The 15,308-nt window shown below is 49.1% G+C and overlaps 2 protein-coding genes across 4 annotated transcripts in view; one reads left to right on the forward strand and one right to left on the reverse strand.

Moving 5' to 3' along the window:
• The window catches only part of ANKDD1A (ankyrin repeat and death domain containing 1A), a 29,675-nt gene extending 29,361 nt beyond the window's left edge, over positions 1 to 314 (reverse strand). For all 3 annotated transcript variants that reach the window (XM_044980735.1, XM_044980736.1, XM_044980734.1), the window contains exon 1: positions 75 to 314. In XM_044980735.1, coding sequence (XP_044836670.1) covers positions 75 to 111 — 37 coding nt within the window. In that variant the 5' untranslated portion in view covers positions 112 to 314. The remainder of the gene's footprint in view (positions 1 to 74) is intronic.
• A 108-nt stretch (positions 315 to 422) lies between these two features.
• Positions 423 to 15,308, forward strand: part of PCSK6 (proprotein convertase subtilisin/kexin type 6) — a 267,354-nt gene continuing 252,468 nt past the window's right edge. Inside the window, exons 1-2 of the mRNA XM_044980726.1 lie at positions 423 to 672; positions 6,638 to 6,704. Coding sequence (XP_044836661.1) covers positions 650 to 672; positions 6,638 to 6,704 — 90 coding nt within the window. The 5' untranslated portion in view covers positions 423 to 649. The remainder of the gene's footprint in view (positions 673 to 6,637; positions 6,705 to 15,308) is intronic.

The following is a 15,308-nucleotide window of genomic DNA, read 5'->3' on the forward strand; positions in this document are numbered from 1 at the left end:
GCCGGCAGAGCAGCCCCGCGACGCCGGGCGGGAAAGGCGGGTGCGCTTCCCGCCGCCCGGCGGGTCCCACTCACAGATCTCCTCCTCCTCGGACACCAGCCCGTCCTCCATGCTGCAGCCGCCGGAGCGCCCGGGCTGGGCTCCTCAGCGCCGCGGCATCGCTCGGGCCCCAGCTGCCCCCGGCCCGGCGGGGATCCGCGCCCCGGCTCCGGCGAGCCCTCAAGCCCCCCGCATGATCCGGGTCCGCCGCGCCGCTCGCTGCTGCTGCTGCTGCCGCACGGAGCCCAGCCGCTACCAGCGGCTGTGTTGCTAAGATGGTGTCAAATGACATTCTCCAGCCGTGCCGCCTGCGCGCCCTGCCCGCCCCCGGGCTGAGGGCTCCTCCCCAGCCAGACCCGGAGAGACGCCCCCAAATCCCCCACCCCCTGCACCGCCCTCCGGAGCAGAGCCCCCCACGGCCGGCCCAGCGAGGCCTTGCTCCAGTGGGGGCTGGCTGCCAAGTGGCCCAGTCATGGGTCACCCTCCTCCCCCTGCCAGGAGCCAAAGAAATCAGCAACCCCAAGCAGGTGCCCTAGACAGACACCCCTGGAGAGCTTAGCCCTGTCCAACAAGGCCTGTGCCCAGCCAAGCCAGCAGCTGGGCCGCCCGCATGGAAGGATTCGATTTTTACCGGTAAATGTTGGTAACCGTTGATTTCCCCTACCCAAAACGGGAGGGAAAATATTTCCATCCATAATAATTGCAATGTACAGACAGAAAAATTCTGTGTCCGGAACTTATTGGCGTTTGATTTAAGGACAGGTACTATGGGCTGGTCTACACGACCGCTTAAAAAGTGACGTTGCTCAGGGGTGTGAAAAAACCACCCCCCGCAGCGTCATAAGTTACATCGACTTAAAGCGGTGTCCACACCGCGATATGCCAGCGGGAGACGCTCTCCTGCCAACGTAATTTCCGCCTCTCGTTGAGGCAGAGTAATTACTTAGACGGGAGAGCGCTCTCCCGTCAACATGATGCGTCTTCACCAGGCGGGCTACATCGGCTCCACTTTAGCATGGTCATGAAGAATAAGAGCTTTGTCTGTTTTGATGCGGGATGTTGGCGATTTGGTGTTTTAAGGATTATACACATCAATGTCTACCTGTCGGGAAAGAATTGTTGCCTGACAGCTTCCTCATTATTTCCCACAACTGTGACAATGTAAATCAACAAAAATGCTTAAAAATAAACACCCGGATTTTCTGTCAAAATGATAAAGAAATAAAAATTGGATTCTGCCAAGCATACTCATATGCTTTCTCTTTCTCGTCTGAGCCTGCTGTCAGAGCCCAGTACCCCATTCATAGCCCCGGCACTTCTGGGCTTGCTGTGTCAGTTATGAATGTAAAAAAATTGCTTGAGCCCCAGCACATCTTTCATTACAAATTAAGCACGGCACTAGAACTGGGTGAATGTTTTTGTCCAAAACTTTATTTTGGTGAAAAACGTAGGTTTGGCGACTCTGAAATTTCACCAAATTGTTTCAGTCAAAAAGAAAAAAAATCAGAGACAAAATGTTTTGGTTAGCTTTTTTCTAAACAAAACGTGGAGTTTTTGGTTTGAAATTTTTGGTTTCAAAGTTGTCTTTAATTTTATTTTATTTTTAAAAAGCCACTTTAAATGGTTGAAATTGCAATGAAGCCTTTTGGTCTTGTTGAAATGAAACGTTTCGTTTGACCCAAAATGATTTTTTTGGACTTTCTGATTCACCAAATATTTGGAAAAATTCATGTCATCTCAGAGGTCAATGATGGGCCAAATGACCCTGTAGAATAGGCTGCGTTGATACTTGGCTAAGAGACCTCTAGGGAATAATGTAGTGCTGCAAGTACTGGTGATTCAGTAGGTAAGCTCTGAATCAATACCCCTGCTTACTGTAAGGGGATACTCTGCTAATGGAGGTCATTAACAATCCATGGCACTTTTTGGAAGAACAAGGCTGTTAACACGTGTCCTGGCAAAGTCACAGCTGGTGATTACATGCTACCTCCTTAAATTGCCTCAGCAGTTTCAGTTAGATATGGAATCTTCACTTCCTGTCCTAAATTGTTGAGCATTGCTGCTGTATGCAATTGCCATAACAAAGGTGGCTGCATTTCAATGGGGGATTAAATCATTTCTTTGGAGGGTTTGTATTGTAGCTCATAAAGCATTTTAGAATCCTTCAAGATCCCAAACCATCATGCCTAATTTAAATCTGGGGATTTGAATTCACCTCCCAACTCCAGTATTCAAAGGGGTTTGGATTCAAGCTCCTGCTTTTGACCCATTTCTAGTTCCCCCCCTCCCCACAGCAAAATGTTTAAAAATCTGCAGCCCTGTTGCTTCCCCCAACTTTTCCCCAAAGGGGCTTTTTACTGGAAGAGATCACATGACTTCCTATTCTTGCCTGTCTTCTCACAATATCTCTTCTCCCCCATATCTTCTCTATGTTCCTTCCTCGTCTTGTCTAAGAAAATTCTTAAAACGGAATTCTAAAACTCAGCCACGCTGCAGTCCAGCCAGACCCTCTCTGGTGGTTGTAACATTCCTTGTCATTGCCCGGAAGATGAGCTTCAGGAAGGACATGGACTAAGGTGAGGGAAGAGTTAGGAGATGTATTTGGAAAAAGGCAAATATAGTGCCCATCTTTAAAAAAGGGAAGAAGGTGAACCCAGGGAACCGCAGACCGGTCAGCCTCACCCCAGTCCCTGGAAAAATCATGGAGCAGGTCCTCAAGGAAACCATTTTGAAGCACTTGGATGAGAGAAAGGTGATCAGGAACAGTCAACATGGATTCACCAAGGGCAAGTCATGCCTGACCAACCCAATTGCCTTCTATGATGAGATAACTGGCTCTGTGGATATGGGGAAAGCAATGACTTTAGCAAAGCTTTTGATACGGTCTTACACTATTCTTGCCAGCAAGTTAAAAAAGTATGGATTGGATAAATGGTCTATAAAGCTGGCTAGATTGTCGGGCTCAACGGGTAGCTTGATGTCTAGTTGGCAGCTGGTATCAAGTGAAGTGCTCCAGAGGTCGGTCCTGGGGCTGGTTTTGTTCAACATCTTTATTAATGATCTGGATGATGGGACGGATTGCACCCTCAGCAAGTTCGCAGATGACACTAAGATGGGGGGAGAGGTAGATATGCTGGAGGGTAGGGATAGGGTCCAGAGTGACCTAGACAAATTGGAAGATTGGGCCAAAAGAAATCTGATGAGGTTCAACAAGGACAAGTGCAGAGTCCCGCACTTAGGATGGAAGAATCCCATGCACCTCTACAGGCTGGTCTGCTAAGTAGCGGGTCTGCAGAAAAGGACCTGGAGATTACAGTGGATGAGAAGCTGGATATGAGTCAGCAGCGTGCCCTTGTTGCCAAGAAAGCTAATGGCATATTGGGCAGCATTAGTAGGAGAATTGCCAGCAGACCGAAAGAAGGCATTATTCCCCTCTATTCAGCACTGGTGAGACCACATCTGGAGTATTGCATCCAGTTTTGGGCCCCCCACTACAGAAAGAATGTGGACAAATTGGAGGGAGTCCAGTAGAGGTCAACGAAAATGATCAGGGGGCTGGGGCACATGACTTACGAGGAGAGGCTGAACTGGGGAACTGGGCTTGTTTAGTCTGCAGAAGAGAAGAGTGAGGGGGGGATTTGTTAGCAGCCTTCAACTACCTGAAGGGGTGTTCCAAAGAGAATGGAGCTCGGTTCTTCTCAGTGGTGGCAGATGACAGAACAAGAAGCAATGGTCTCAAATTGCAGTGGGGAAGGTCTAGGTTGGATATTAGGAAACACTGTTTCACTAGGAGAGTGGTGAAGCACTGGAATGGGTTATCTAGGGAGGTGGTGGAATCTCCATCCTTAGAGGTTTTTAAGGCCTGGCTGGGATAATTTAGTTGGAGATGGTCCTGCTTTGAGCAGGGGATTGTGCTAGATGACCTCCTGAGGTCTCATCATATCCTAATGTTTTATAATTCTATTATTTGTTTTTTTAAAGAGAAAATAGACCCAGTTGTCAAATTCACTCTGGTGCAGTTCCATGATTTCACTGGAGTGACCCAACATAGCCATTTCTTTAAAACTTCAGTCAGCCGACTGAGAGACATTGACTCCAGAGAACAAAGATTTACCAGAGAAGGTATTTTTAGTTTTCTGATACAAAGTCAATCACTGCAGCGTTGAAGCTCCTAGGAGGCCCATTGGTGCAGGTTCATTAGTTTGTATAATATCTTTTCAGTGATGAGTGAAGAGCTTGATTTGCTTGAACTTTTTGTCCTGGTACTGCCATTGTGACTCAGAACATCTAGTTCGGGGGGTTATTTAAGATGTATCACGGTTAGGCAAGGGTAGTTTTGTTGTATTTCTTCTCTGGTTTATCAGCTAACATTGGTGCCCTGTGTGTTAGGTGCTATGCAAACATTGGCTCTGATCCTCCAGAGAGCGATGCTTGTGTTTAAAGCTATGTGCTAGGAATAGACCCATTGACTTCATAACCCCAGTGTGTGGAGTGAACACAGACCTAAATCTTTGCAGGATAGGGGCTGTAGAACAGAAGATGGTCCCTGCCCTGAAGAGCTGACAGTCTACAAAGACAAGGCAGGCTGATAGGCTGAGACAAGCTGCAGATAAGAATTCAACACTGCCTGCCCCCAGCATTTAAAATCATGTATCAGACCCCCACACACCCCAACACTTATGAGATTGGCTTAAGAATTGAGAGGTTTTATTTTTAAAATGGGGATTTTTTTATTTGCCATCCAGTTTCAGAGCCTTTTGGGGTCCTGTCTTCATGTCAAGGGCTAGAAATTTAGTCTTCTTTTTTTTTCTTTTAAACAAACTGAGACTCTCACATAATCATATGACTCCAAGATCTGGGGCTTTAAGGAAAAAGTGTGGCCTATCAGATAGAGCAATGGCCTAGACTCTGAAGAACTGACTTCTATTACCAGTTTTGCCACTGGCCTGCTGGTTGACTTTGGGCACGTCACATCACTGCCCTGTGCCTCAGTTTCCCCATCTGTAAAATGGGGATAATGACTCTGCCCGCCATTGTAAAACACTTTGAGATCCGCTGATTAAAAGTGCCAGATAAGAGTTAGGGATTATTACTATTGTGAGCCAGGGGGTAAAATGGTAAGAGTTGGCAACCGTGATCTGAATGTGTAAGTTACAATTTCTGCCCCATTTCACATGCACAGAAGAGCCTCCCATAGCCAACTCTCCTGTGTTGTTGGTGATCCCCCACTCTGCCTTCCTACCACTCTTTCCAGCCCCCCATGGGAGACCTTCAGTCTGGAAGAGGCAAAAAACCCAAATGCCTAGAGGCCTGTGCCTGTTCACATCTCCTGGAGTAATTTTGTTTCTTATTAGGCATCAGCATGAGCCCCACAGCGTGAGACTGTGGCAGGGCACCCAGGCTCTGTTACATCTTCTCACCCCATGCTGGTGGTGACCCTCAACCTCTGACTACCAGAAGCTGGGAGTGGAAGACAAGGGTGGATCTCCCGATAATTGCCCTGTTCTGCACATTCCCTCTGAAGTCCTGGTGTTGGCCACTGCCAGAGACAGGATGCTGGGCAAGGAGGACCATGCTCTGACCTGCTAGGGCAGCACTTATGTTCTTATGCTTCTCTGAGGGGTAGATATATCAACACCGGCATGGAGGTACACAGCGAGCCCATTGCTGAGTCAGGTGCCTTTCATTAGTGCTCACTGATCAGACAGAACAGGCCTCCCTGCAGGTGGAGAAAAAGCCTGAGACAGGAAAGCCCTGGGACTGGCCAGCTCAGGAGGTGGGGAAGGCTGTGTTCATGCTGACCTAATTTAGAGGATAACCTGCTTCATGTGTGGTGGTTTGGTTGGTTGGTTTTGTGATTGCTGAGAAGGCTGAAGAATGAAGCGGGTGAGCTGTGCACTAGGGCGGCACGAGTGGGGGGTTGTGTGAGCCCAGTTACGTCTGTGGTGATACTGCGGAATTATACTGCTGCAGATAAGAATCTGGCCATGTGTCTGCAGCTGGTGAATGTCCTTATCTCTCAGAAATGCTGCACTTGTTTCCCCAAGGCTAGGCAACCACAGGAAGGACTGGCTAAGCTGTAAAGTCAGGAGTTCCTCAACTGCTGAAGGCCCCTCTGTTGCCCAGAGAGTTCAGATGGGGAATGTTTAGGGGGAGCACAGTAAGAAATGGGTTCCTCCCATAATGTAATCTGCCGTTACCCACCCAAACCCAACAGAGCAGAGGTACTGAGAGAACTGAGATGAAAGATGGGGCCCATTGGAATCAATGGGAGCTTGCCATTGACTCCATTGGGGCCAGGTTTCACCCCAGGTCCGAGTCCCAAAGGTTGTACAGTCCCATTCATATTGCTTACGTGATGAGAAATAAGATGGGGGTGGGAAGAATCTAGGAAGGAAGAAAAGAGAAGACAAGGGAAAAGGGAGCGCTCACTAGTCACAAGGGGACAGACTTTTTAGGGTATTTAGGCACCTAACTCCCAGTGATTTCCTTGGGAAAAAGGTGCCAAGCCCCAAGGGTTCTGCTCAATTCTCCTGTTACGCTTGCTGGCCCTGTTTGGTTTTGTCTTTAACTTTCTTTTCTATTTTAATACAAACAGGTACGGGAAGGAGCCAGGCAGCACCAGAGCTGAGATCAGAGAAGGAAAAAGAGCTGGAAGAAGTGAGGTAAGTGAAAGGAGAATCAGGTCCAATGGTCCTACTTGTATGAGCAAGGACTAATCACATGGGCAAGGGGTTGTGTTGCAGGACTGGGCCCTTGTCTACAGGATTGAATGTATCACAATGGAGTTCCCACTGTACCCTGGGAAGACTTTGGCAAAAGTGGGTAAATTCAGCACCCTGGCTTTGAATGCCTGCCATTGGCAGCGTACTGCCCCGCTTACAGAAAATGCTGTTCCTGGTATTGGAGTAATGTATCAAGTTGATAAGATATCACTGTTGCTTCAGCAAAGCATAAAATCATCATTGGGATGGGACATTAGCACGTGATGCTGTACCAGTGAGATTGTATTGATGCAAAACACATTGTAACAATGTTATGCAGTCACAGCCCCTCCTTGTGGTACCAGAAAACACTCCAGAAATGTGTTACACAATGCTGCCTGTGGATATAAGCAGTATCTAGCATTCTAGCTAAAACTCTCCCTGACTTTGTCTTAAAGCAGTGTTTCACAAACTTGGGATGCCGCTTGTTTAGGGAAAGCCCCTGCCAGGCCAGGCCAGTTTGTTTACCTGCCGCGTCCGCAGGTTCGGCAAACATTGGCTCCCACTGGCTGCGGTTCGCTGCTCCAGGCCAATGGGAGCTGCTGGAAGCGGCGCAGGCCGAGGGACGTACTGGCTGTCACTTCCCGCAGCTCTCATTGGCCTGCAGTGGTGAACCGCGGCCAGTGGGAGCTGCGACTGGCCGAACCTGCGGATGCAGCAGGTAAACAAACCGGCCCAGCCCGCCAGGGGCTTTCCCTGAACAAGCGACGGAACAAGTTTGAGAAACACTGTCTTACAGACGTACTTTGTTTTACAGCAGAGGAAAAGCTCAGAATAGCTGATCAAATGGGGAGAAATGGCAAAATAACTTGTTAACGTGACAAAGAACAGCAGAATGAGATATTGATGCTGAATACAACTGCCTCATAGGTGAGAATTTAATGGCATCTATTATTGTGGCAGGAGTGACCAGATGGTGCTGTGTTACCCAGGGTCCCACAGGTTATTTTTTTTGGTCTGCAAGCACCGTGTAGTCTCTGGAGAAGTGCTGTACTGTTGTTCTGGGTTGTTTGACTTTGTGGGAGCTCTGACAAGCCCCAGTGGAGCTGACTTTCTGCCATATTCTTTCTAGAGTCAACTTTTGGGTTGGGGTTGCTCCCTGGGAACTGAGCATTGTTGTTTCTGACAGAGAGGTTTGCCCAAATGCTGTTTGTGATCTCCCCTGTTCCAGGACTGGTGTCCATAGTGTAAATGCAATATCTTGTATTAAGATAATACCCAGCTTGCACGTCACCAATTTCTTCTCCAGTGGGAAGGCGACTTGCAGGGCCCTGACATGCAGGGCCGGCTCTACCATTTTTGCCGCCCTAAGCAAAAAAAAAAAAAAGCCGCCCAGACTGTGCCGCCCCAAGGATGGACGGAATGCCGCCCCTTAGCATGTGCCGCCCCAGGCACGTGCTTCCTCGGCTGGTGCCTGGAGCCAGCCCTGCTGATGGGCCACCACTCAGCAGTGTTAATGATTGTCCTTTGTACGGTAGCTTTGGTGTGCATGGTGCAAGGGCAGCGATGAGGGGGTAGGGGATTCTCTCTTGTGCTGTAATCGCTTTGGGCTGGTGTGCTGGAGTAATGTGGCTGCAAAGCAGATGTAAGGCTGGGGAATGGCCCCAGGGGCATCCCTGCAGGTGCTGAGCTGACACAGTTGGTTCTATGCCGCTGGGCTCCAGGCAGGGGCAGGAAGAACCATGACTGGGGTGTGCCTGTACTGTGACTGGTCCTTGCTGCCTAAGTGACCGCTAGGGGCTGTTGCTGCCGGGGTGTAAGTCAGTGCAACTCCAGCAGACCAGGGACGCGTGTTGCCTCTCTTCTCAGTCCCTGCACCAGGCTCAGCACCAGACACGTGGATTTTCCTCGACGTCCCTGTCGTGAACCGTCTCCAGTCCAAATCAGCAAGTCGCAATGATCACAGGCAATGGGGCGGGGGGGGGGACGTGGACTGCACCAACTAGAGATTAAACACATGGAGCTGCATATGGATCATCCACATAGAGGGAAGGGTCAGGCACTCTGTGACCTTCTCCTCTGCTCCCCAGAGCAAGTGCAGACTTCTCCATGGGGTCTGTGTGAGGGGAGACTGGGCAGGATGGGGGCATCATTTTCTTTCTCCATCTCTGTGGAGCTTTCCCATGAGCACCCCAATGAATAGCCTGCTCAGACGCTCATGAACGTTTATATCTGGACCTGGGGCTGTCCATAGCATTCAGTGACCTTCCAATACTTCATTTTAAAACTTGACTGAAATCCCGAGGAGCTTGCAAGAACATACAGCCCTTCCCTAGGGGTGCTTTGTGTGCTTGGCACAGCTGGGCCCCCACTTATTTGTCACCCTCTTTATTGTTCCTAAGGTCTTCACTTACGCTCCCCCTGGATATAATCAGAAAGGTACTGCAGAATGAGTCATTTCCTGGGGCCATCTGGTGGATCTGTGTAGTAACAGCAGTACTCTCCGGATTTTCCTGCCTGCCTTGTGGAAGGCACGGATCTGGGGTAGCCCTGGATGAAAGATTTGAGATTTGAGCAAAGTATTCACAGATACTTTACCCAGCTCCGACCTGGGGCATGCTAATGGGTTTCCTGCATCAGCCCCAGGAGAGCCAACAGAGGCTGAAAGATCTTCTCCCATATTGATCCTTACTCTGATGTCCTGTGCAAATTGGGGCCTCTTTCTTTTAACTTGGGACTGGGCATTCACATATGTACAGAGCACCAGGGGGATGCAGATGCTGTCTAGACACCCTCCGTTATCCACTCCTTCACTCGCCCCAGGGGAGCCTTCACCAATCCCTTTCCTACACAGCGATGCTCTAACCTGCTGGCACCGTTGTGGTATGGGCTGAGGAGAGCAGTGGGTGAGACACTTGCTCGCTGTGGAGAGCTGGGTGTGCAATCTGGCATCTACCTGGTCCTAGTTGTCATGCTACACTATGAGCTATGGACCTGATTCTGCATGGAGCCAAGTGCCTCCTATGGCCTGGCACTGGGCACCCTCAACTCCCACTGAGTTTAATAGAATTGAGGGTGTTCAGAACGGAGTCCTTCCTACGCTGCTGACCTGGGAAACAGAAACTGGGCTGACCCAGTGGTAACTACTGCCTGCAAATTGTCTGCCTTCCTTGGTAAGAAGAGCCAACGCCAGCCTGGCCAAGGAAGTCAATGGGAAGCTGCCCGTTGACTCAATTGAGCTGTGGATCAGGGTTCTGTTTCCAACTAGAGCCCAACGGTCTGGTGCTCAGCTGTGAAATGACTGAGTTCATAAGCTCTGAGTGATTTCTGACTCAGGATCCTGCTGTTTCCAGTTGCAGCTGCTGCTACTTGTTGACGATTGACCTCACTCACCCCAAAGAGAGAGCAAAAATGTTGGTTACCTGAGTAAACCCTCCAACTCCAAACTACCAGCAAGACTGGGGTTCAGGATGCTCCTTTGCAGGGCCGGCTCCAGGCACCAGCATTCCAAGCAGGTGCTTGGGGTGGCAATCTGCAAGGGGCGGCAGTCTGTGTGTTTTTGCCCCCAAGCAATGTGCCGAATTGCCGCTGCTGACGGGGGGTGAAGTCCGTGTGCCGTTAGGGCGGCACGCGCGTTTCCGCAGTGGCGGCAATTCGGCAGCAGCTTCTATGTTCAGCTGTTGCTCAGCTTCTGTCTTCCGGCTGAACATGTCTTCCGGAAACACGCAGCAAAACCAGGAGAGCCAGCCCTGCTCCTTTGGCTTGTGTGCTTGGAGGTGTAAAGAAAATAGTGTGTGTGCCCATTTCTCGTAACAGTAAGTTTTTCAGATGTGCGTTGTAACCAGAACTCTGCTCTTTACCTGGCCTCCATCCAAAGGAAGATTTAGGAGTTGGCGCGATGGATCAATTTCAAGTGGCTCCATGTACATTTCATCCTTTGTTGTACTGAATGGCAATGGAATTGGGATTTGAATGCACAGATTGTAACCTTGATTTTATCAGCATTGATCAGAGAGTTCCCTGTTAGCAAAAGGACATGTCTATCAGCTGGCTTCCACTGGAAAATGTCTCTGGGAGTTTAGACCATAAGCAGGCCTGTCCTTACCCATATGCAAAGTACGCGGCTGCGTAGGGCACCAGGAAATTTGGGGCACCAAATTGTTCCAAATTTCCTGGTACCTTACGCAGCCAGCCCAATCCCCCGGCCGGCTGAACCGCCCAGGAAAGCTGCCCCACCTCTGCTCCACCTCTTCCCCATGGCCTCCACCCCAGCCCTGCTCCCACTCCACCCCTTCCCCAAAGCCCCTGCCTCTGCTCAACCCTCTTCCCGCCCCAGTTCAGGAGTAGAGAGACTTTAATGACCCCTTCTGACATATGGGAGAAAAGTAAGGGGACCCCTCAATCTCACTAAAGACTCATGGGAAGGGTGCCATGAGGTGAGGGAAGAACCAGTAACTGAGATTGTTAAGAAGGGAGTTAAAAGACATGATGGAAATTGTCCAAAACAACCTCCAAGACAGTCAGGCCAAACAAAAGATGCGGTATGATAAAAATACTTGCAAACGTATCATGTTAAAAAGCCCCAGGATGATATTCGTTTCCCAACTGGTACACGTGAACTGGCTCAGCCTATCAGAGTAGGGAGGCTGGGGTAAACATGATCTGCTGTGTGGAAGGGGAAACTGAGGCACACCCACTCACTGATTTGATGGCTGACTGCCAAGATGGATCAACTCTGGAAAGCATTGAAATCTGTAAAGAATTAACCCCAGTTGAAAATGGGGAGGTGTTGTCAGTGCTACAAGGGTATGGCGAGGTGTTTTCCAGCAAGCCAGGGAGAACGCACTTGCTGTCCCATAAAATCCTCACAAAAGGGACACAACTTCCCCCCCACTTCCAGGCCTTGCAAGGTGAAAGAGCAAATTTGGACAGAGATATAGAACATGTGGGACCTGGGAGTAATTAAGGAATCTGACAGCCCGTGGGTATCCCCTGTGGTCTTGGTCCCCAAAAGGGGTGGCACTGTATGATTTTGTGTGCACTATAGAAAGCTTAATGCTGTTACTGTAACAGATGCGTACCCCATGCCAAGAATTGACGATCTGCTGGATGTTCTGAACCAAGCCAAATACCTCAGTACTTTTGATCTAACTAGAGCAGGGATGGGCACCCTTTGGCCTACAGCCTGCCAGGGGAATCATAGATTATTAGGGTTGGAAGGGACCTCAGGAGATCATCTAGTCTAACCCCCTGCTCAAAGTAGGACCAATCCCCAAATCCCTAAATGGCCCCCTCAAGGATAGAACTCACAACCAGGGGTTTAGCAGGCCAATGCTCAAACCACTTAGCTATCCCTCCCACCCAGGAAGCACCCTGGTGGGCCAGGCCCATTTGTTTACCTGCCGCGTCTGCAGGTTTGGCCGATTGTGGCTCCCATTGGCCGCGGTTTGCCGTCCCGGGCCAATGGGGGCAGCGGGAAGTGGCGGCCAGCACATCCCTCAGCCCATGCCGCTTCCTGCCGCCCCCGTTGGCCTGGGACGGTGAACCACAGCCAGTGGGAGCTGCGATCGGCCGGACCTGTGGACGTGGCAGGTAAACAAACCCGCCCGGCCCACCATGGTGCTTGCCCTGGCAGGCCACGTGGCAAAGGTTGCTGATCCCTGAACTAGAGGCTACTGGCAGATCCTTCTGGAGGAGGAGGCACAGCAAAAGTCTGCTTTCATCACTGATATAGGGCTCTATGAATTCAGTGTTACCTTTTGGTTTGGTAAATGCTGGTGCTACCTTCCAGACACTGGTCAACAAAGTGTTAAATGATTTACAGAGCTTCGCAATGGCAGGCTCAGTGGGATCCCAGCACATCAGGTGGCATCCCAGACCGGGGTCCAACCCGTCTCATCTCTGTGACCAGAATGGCAATCGCAGGCTAGATCTAGTAGTCTTTGTGGAAGGCTTATTTGGACAAACTCCCAGTGAAGAACTTTTTGTTTCAGAAAGTGGATGCAGTAACCAGGGGAGCAGCCAGTTTAGCCTTGATTCTGACTAACAGAGAGGAATTTGTTACAAATCTGAAGGAAACTTGAGTGAAAGTGATCATGAGATTTCATGATTCCAAGGAAAGGAAGGAGTGAGAGCAGCAGAATAAGGAGCATGGCCTTCAAAAAAGCAATCTTTAACAAATTCAGAGAACTGGTAGGTAAGGTTATATGGGAAGACAATCTAAGGAATAAAGGAGTTCAGGAGAATTGGCAATATCTCAAGGAGACAATACTAAAGAAAGGCACAACAGCTAACTATCCTGATGCAAGGGAAGGATAGGAAGAATAACAAGAGGCCAATATGGTTCTGTCAGGAGCTCTTTAATGACCTAGAAATCAAACAAGAATCCTACAGAAAATGGATATATGGAAAAATTGCTAAGGAGGCATAAAAAAGTATAGTACAAGCATGTAGGGACAAAATCCGAAAGGCTAAGGCACAAAATGAGTTACAACTAGAAAGGAGCTAAAACAACAATAGGTTCTATAAATACATTAAGAGAAAGACAACGTGTAGGTCCTCCACCTAGTGGGGAGGAGAGATAATGACTTCAAGAAGGCTGAGGTGTTTAATGCCTGTTTGGTTTCAGTCTTCACTAAAATGGTTAATGGTGATACTCAACACAGTTAATATTAAGAGCAAGGGGGAAAGAACAGGTTAAAGAATATTTAGCTAATTTAGACGTCACAAGCTGGCATGGCTTAATGAAATTCAGCTAAGGTACTTAAGGAACTAGCTGAAGCAGCAATCTCAGAACCATTAGCAATTATCTCTGAGAACTGATGGAGGATGGGTGAGGTCCCAGAGGACTGGAGAAGGGCAAACATAGCACCTGTCTTTTAAAAAAGGGAACTGTGAGGGCCTGTGGAATTATAGAGCAGTTGGCCTAACTTTGGTACCTGGAAAGGTACTGGAACAAATTATTAAACAATCAGTCTGTAAGCACCTAGAGGATAATAGTTATAAGGAATAGCCACCATGGATTTCTCAAGAACAAATCCTGTCACACCAACCTAATGCCCTCCTTTGACAAGGTTACTGGCCTAGAGGATTGGGGTGGGGGGAAGAAGCAGTAGATGGGATTGTGACAGGATTCCCAGGCTGCAGCCTAGGACCGCTGTGCCCCCTTAACTCTCCAGTCTGGGCTGTCTCTCACAATGCTTTGCTAGTGAGAAGCAACAAACCAAATTCACGGCCATGGAAAATCTGGTCTCTGCCCATGAAATCTGGTCTCTTGTGTGCTTTTACCTGATACTATACAGACTTCATGGGGGAGTGGCAGCTGCTGAGTGAGGGCCCAGCTCTGCAGGCAGTAGCGCAGAAGTGAGGGTGGCAATACCATACCATGCCCTCCTTACTTCTGCGCTGCCGCTGGTGGCGGCGCTGCCTTCAGAGCTGGGATCTCAGTCAGCAGCCACCGCTCTCCAGCTGCCCAGCTCTGAAAACAGTGCTGCCACCACCAGCAACACAGAAGTAAGGGTAGCTGTACCGCAATAGCCTTGCAACACCCCCCAACACCCCCCCCCCACAACTCCTTTTTGGGTCAGGATCCCTACAATTACAACACTGGGAAAGATCAGATTTAAATAGCCGAAATCATGAATTTATGATTTTTAAAATCCTATGTCCGTGAAATTGACCAAAATGGACTGAGAATATGGTAATATGGATATTCTTATTAATAGAAATGTCTAATATTTTGTAGAATCATGCTAAGCTCTTTGCTTCAATATCTTGTTGCAGTGAGTTCCACATGATACTTTTGGTTGCCTTTAAATTTAATGCCTTATTTTATTATGAGCGGCGGCAGATAAGAGCACCTGATTTACCTTCTCTTTATGCCATGGCAGTATTTTAGATACAGCCCCAAACAGGAAACCTGATGGAGGTTTCTTTAGAGAGGAGACAATCTTATACTCTCTCCTCAGGAGAAGATTTTGTAGGTGTCTAATTAGTTTCTGTGCCTTTCTCTGGGCATCTTTGATTTCTGCTGTATCCTTTCTGAGATGGGCTGACTGGGAGTGTATTCACTACAGTGTCTAAGGTGACCACATGAGGGTGCCAATGCTATTTTGAGAAGTCATGCTATTTATCTGTAGTTCCTCTAATGACCTACAGCTGTTAATAGAGGCTGCTACCAGTAGCTACACCAGATTCTACACTGTACCACTAGCAGCGTCTGGCCATTTAAGAGGGATCCTCTCACATGGTACAAGGACCAGGCTGTCAGTTCTATCTCCCTGCGGCCAGCATAACAGGGAAATGAGGGTATCTGTTTACAGCCCGACTAAGGCCCGGTCTACACTGTGGGGGGGGGGGGTCGATCTAAGGTACGCAACTTCAGCTACGTGAATAGCGTAGCTGAAGTCGAAGTACCTTAGCTCGAATTACTTACCCATCCTCACGGCACGGGATCGACGTCCGCGGCTCCCCCGTCGACTCCGCTACTGCCACTCGCTCCGGTGGAGTTCCGGAGTCGACGGGAGCGCGTTCGGGGTTCAATATATCGCGTCTCGATGAGACGCG

The sequence above is a fragment of the Mauremys mutica genome, chromosome 11 (genome assembly GCF_020497125.1).
Source record: "Mauremys mutica isolate MM-2020 ecotype Southern chromosome 11, ASM2049712v1, whole genome shotgun sequence".
Lineage (NCBI taxonomy): Eukaryota > Metazoa > Chordata > Testudines > Geoemydidae > Mauremys > Mauremys mutica.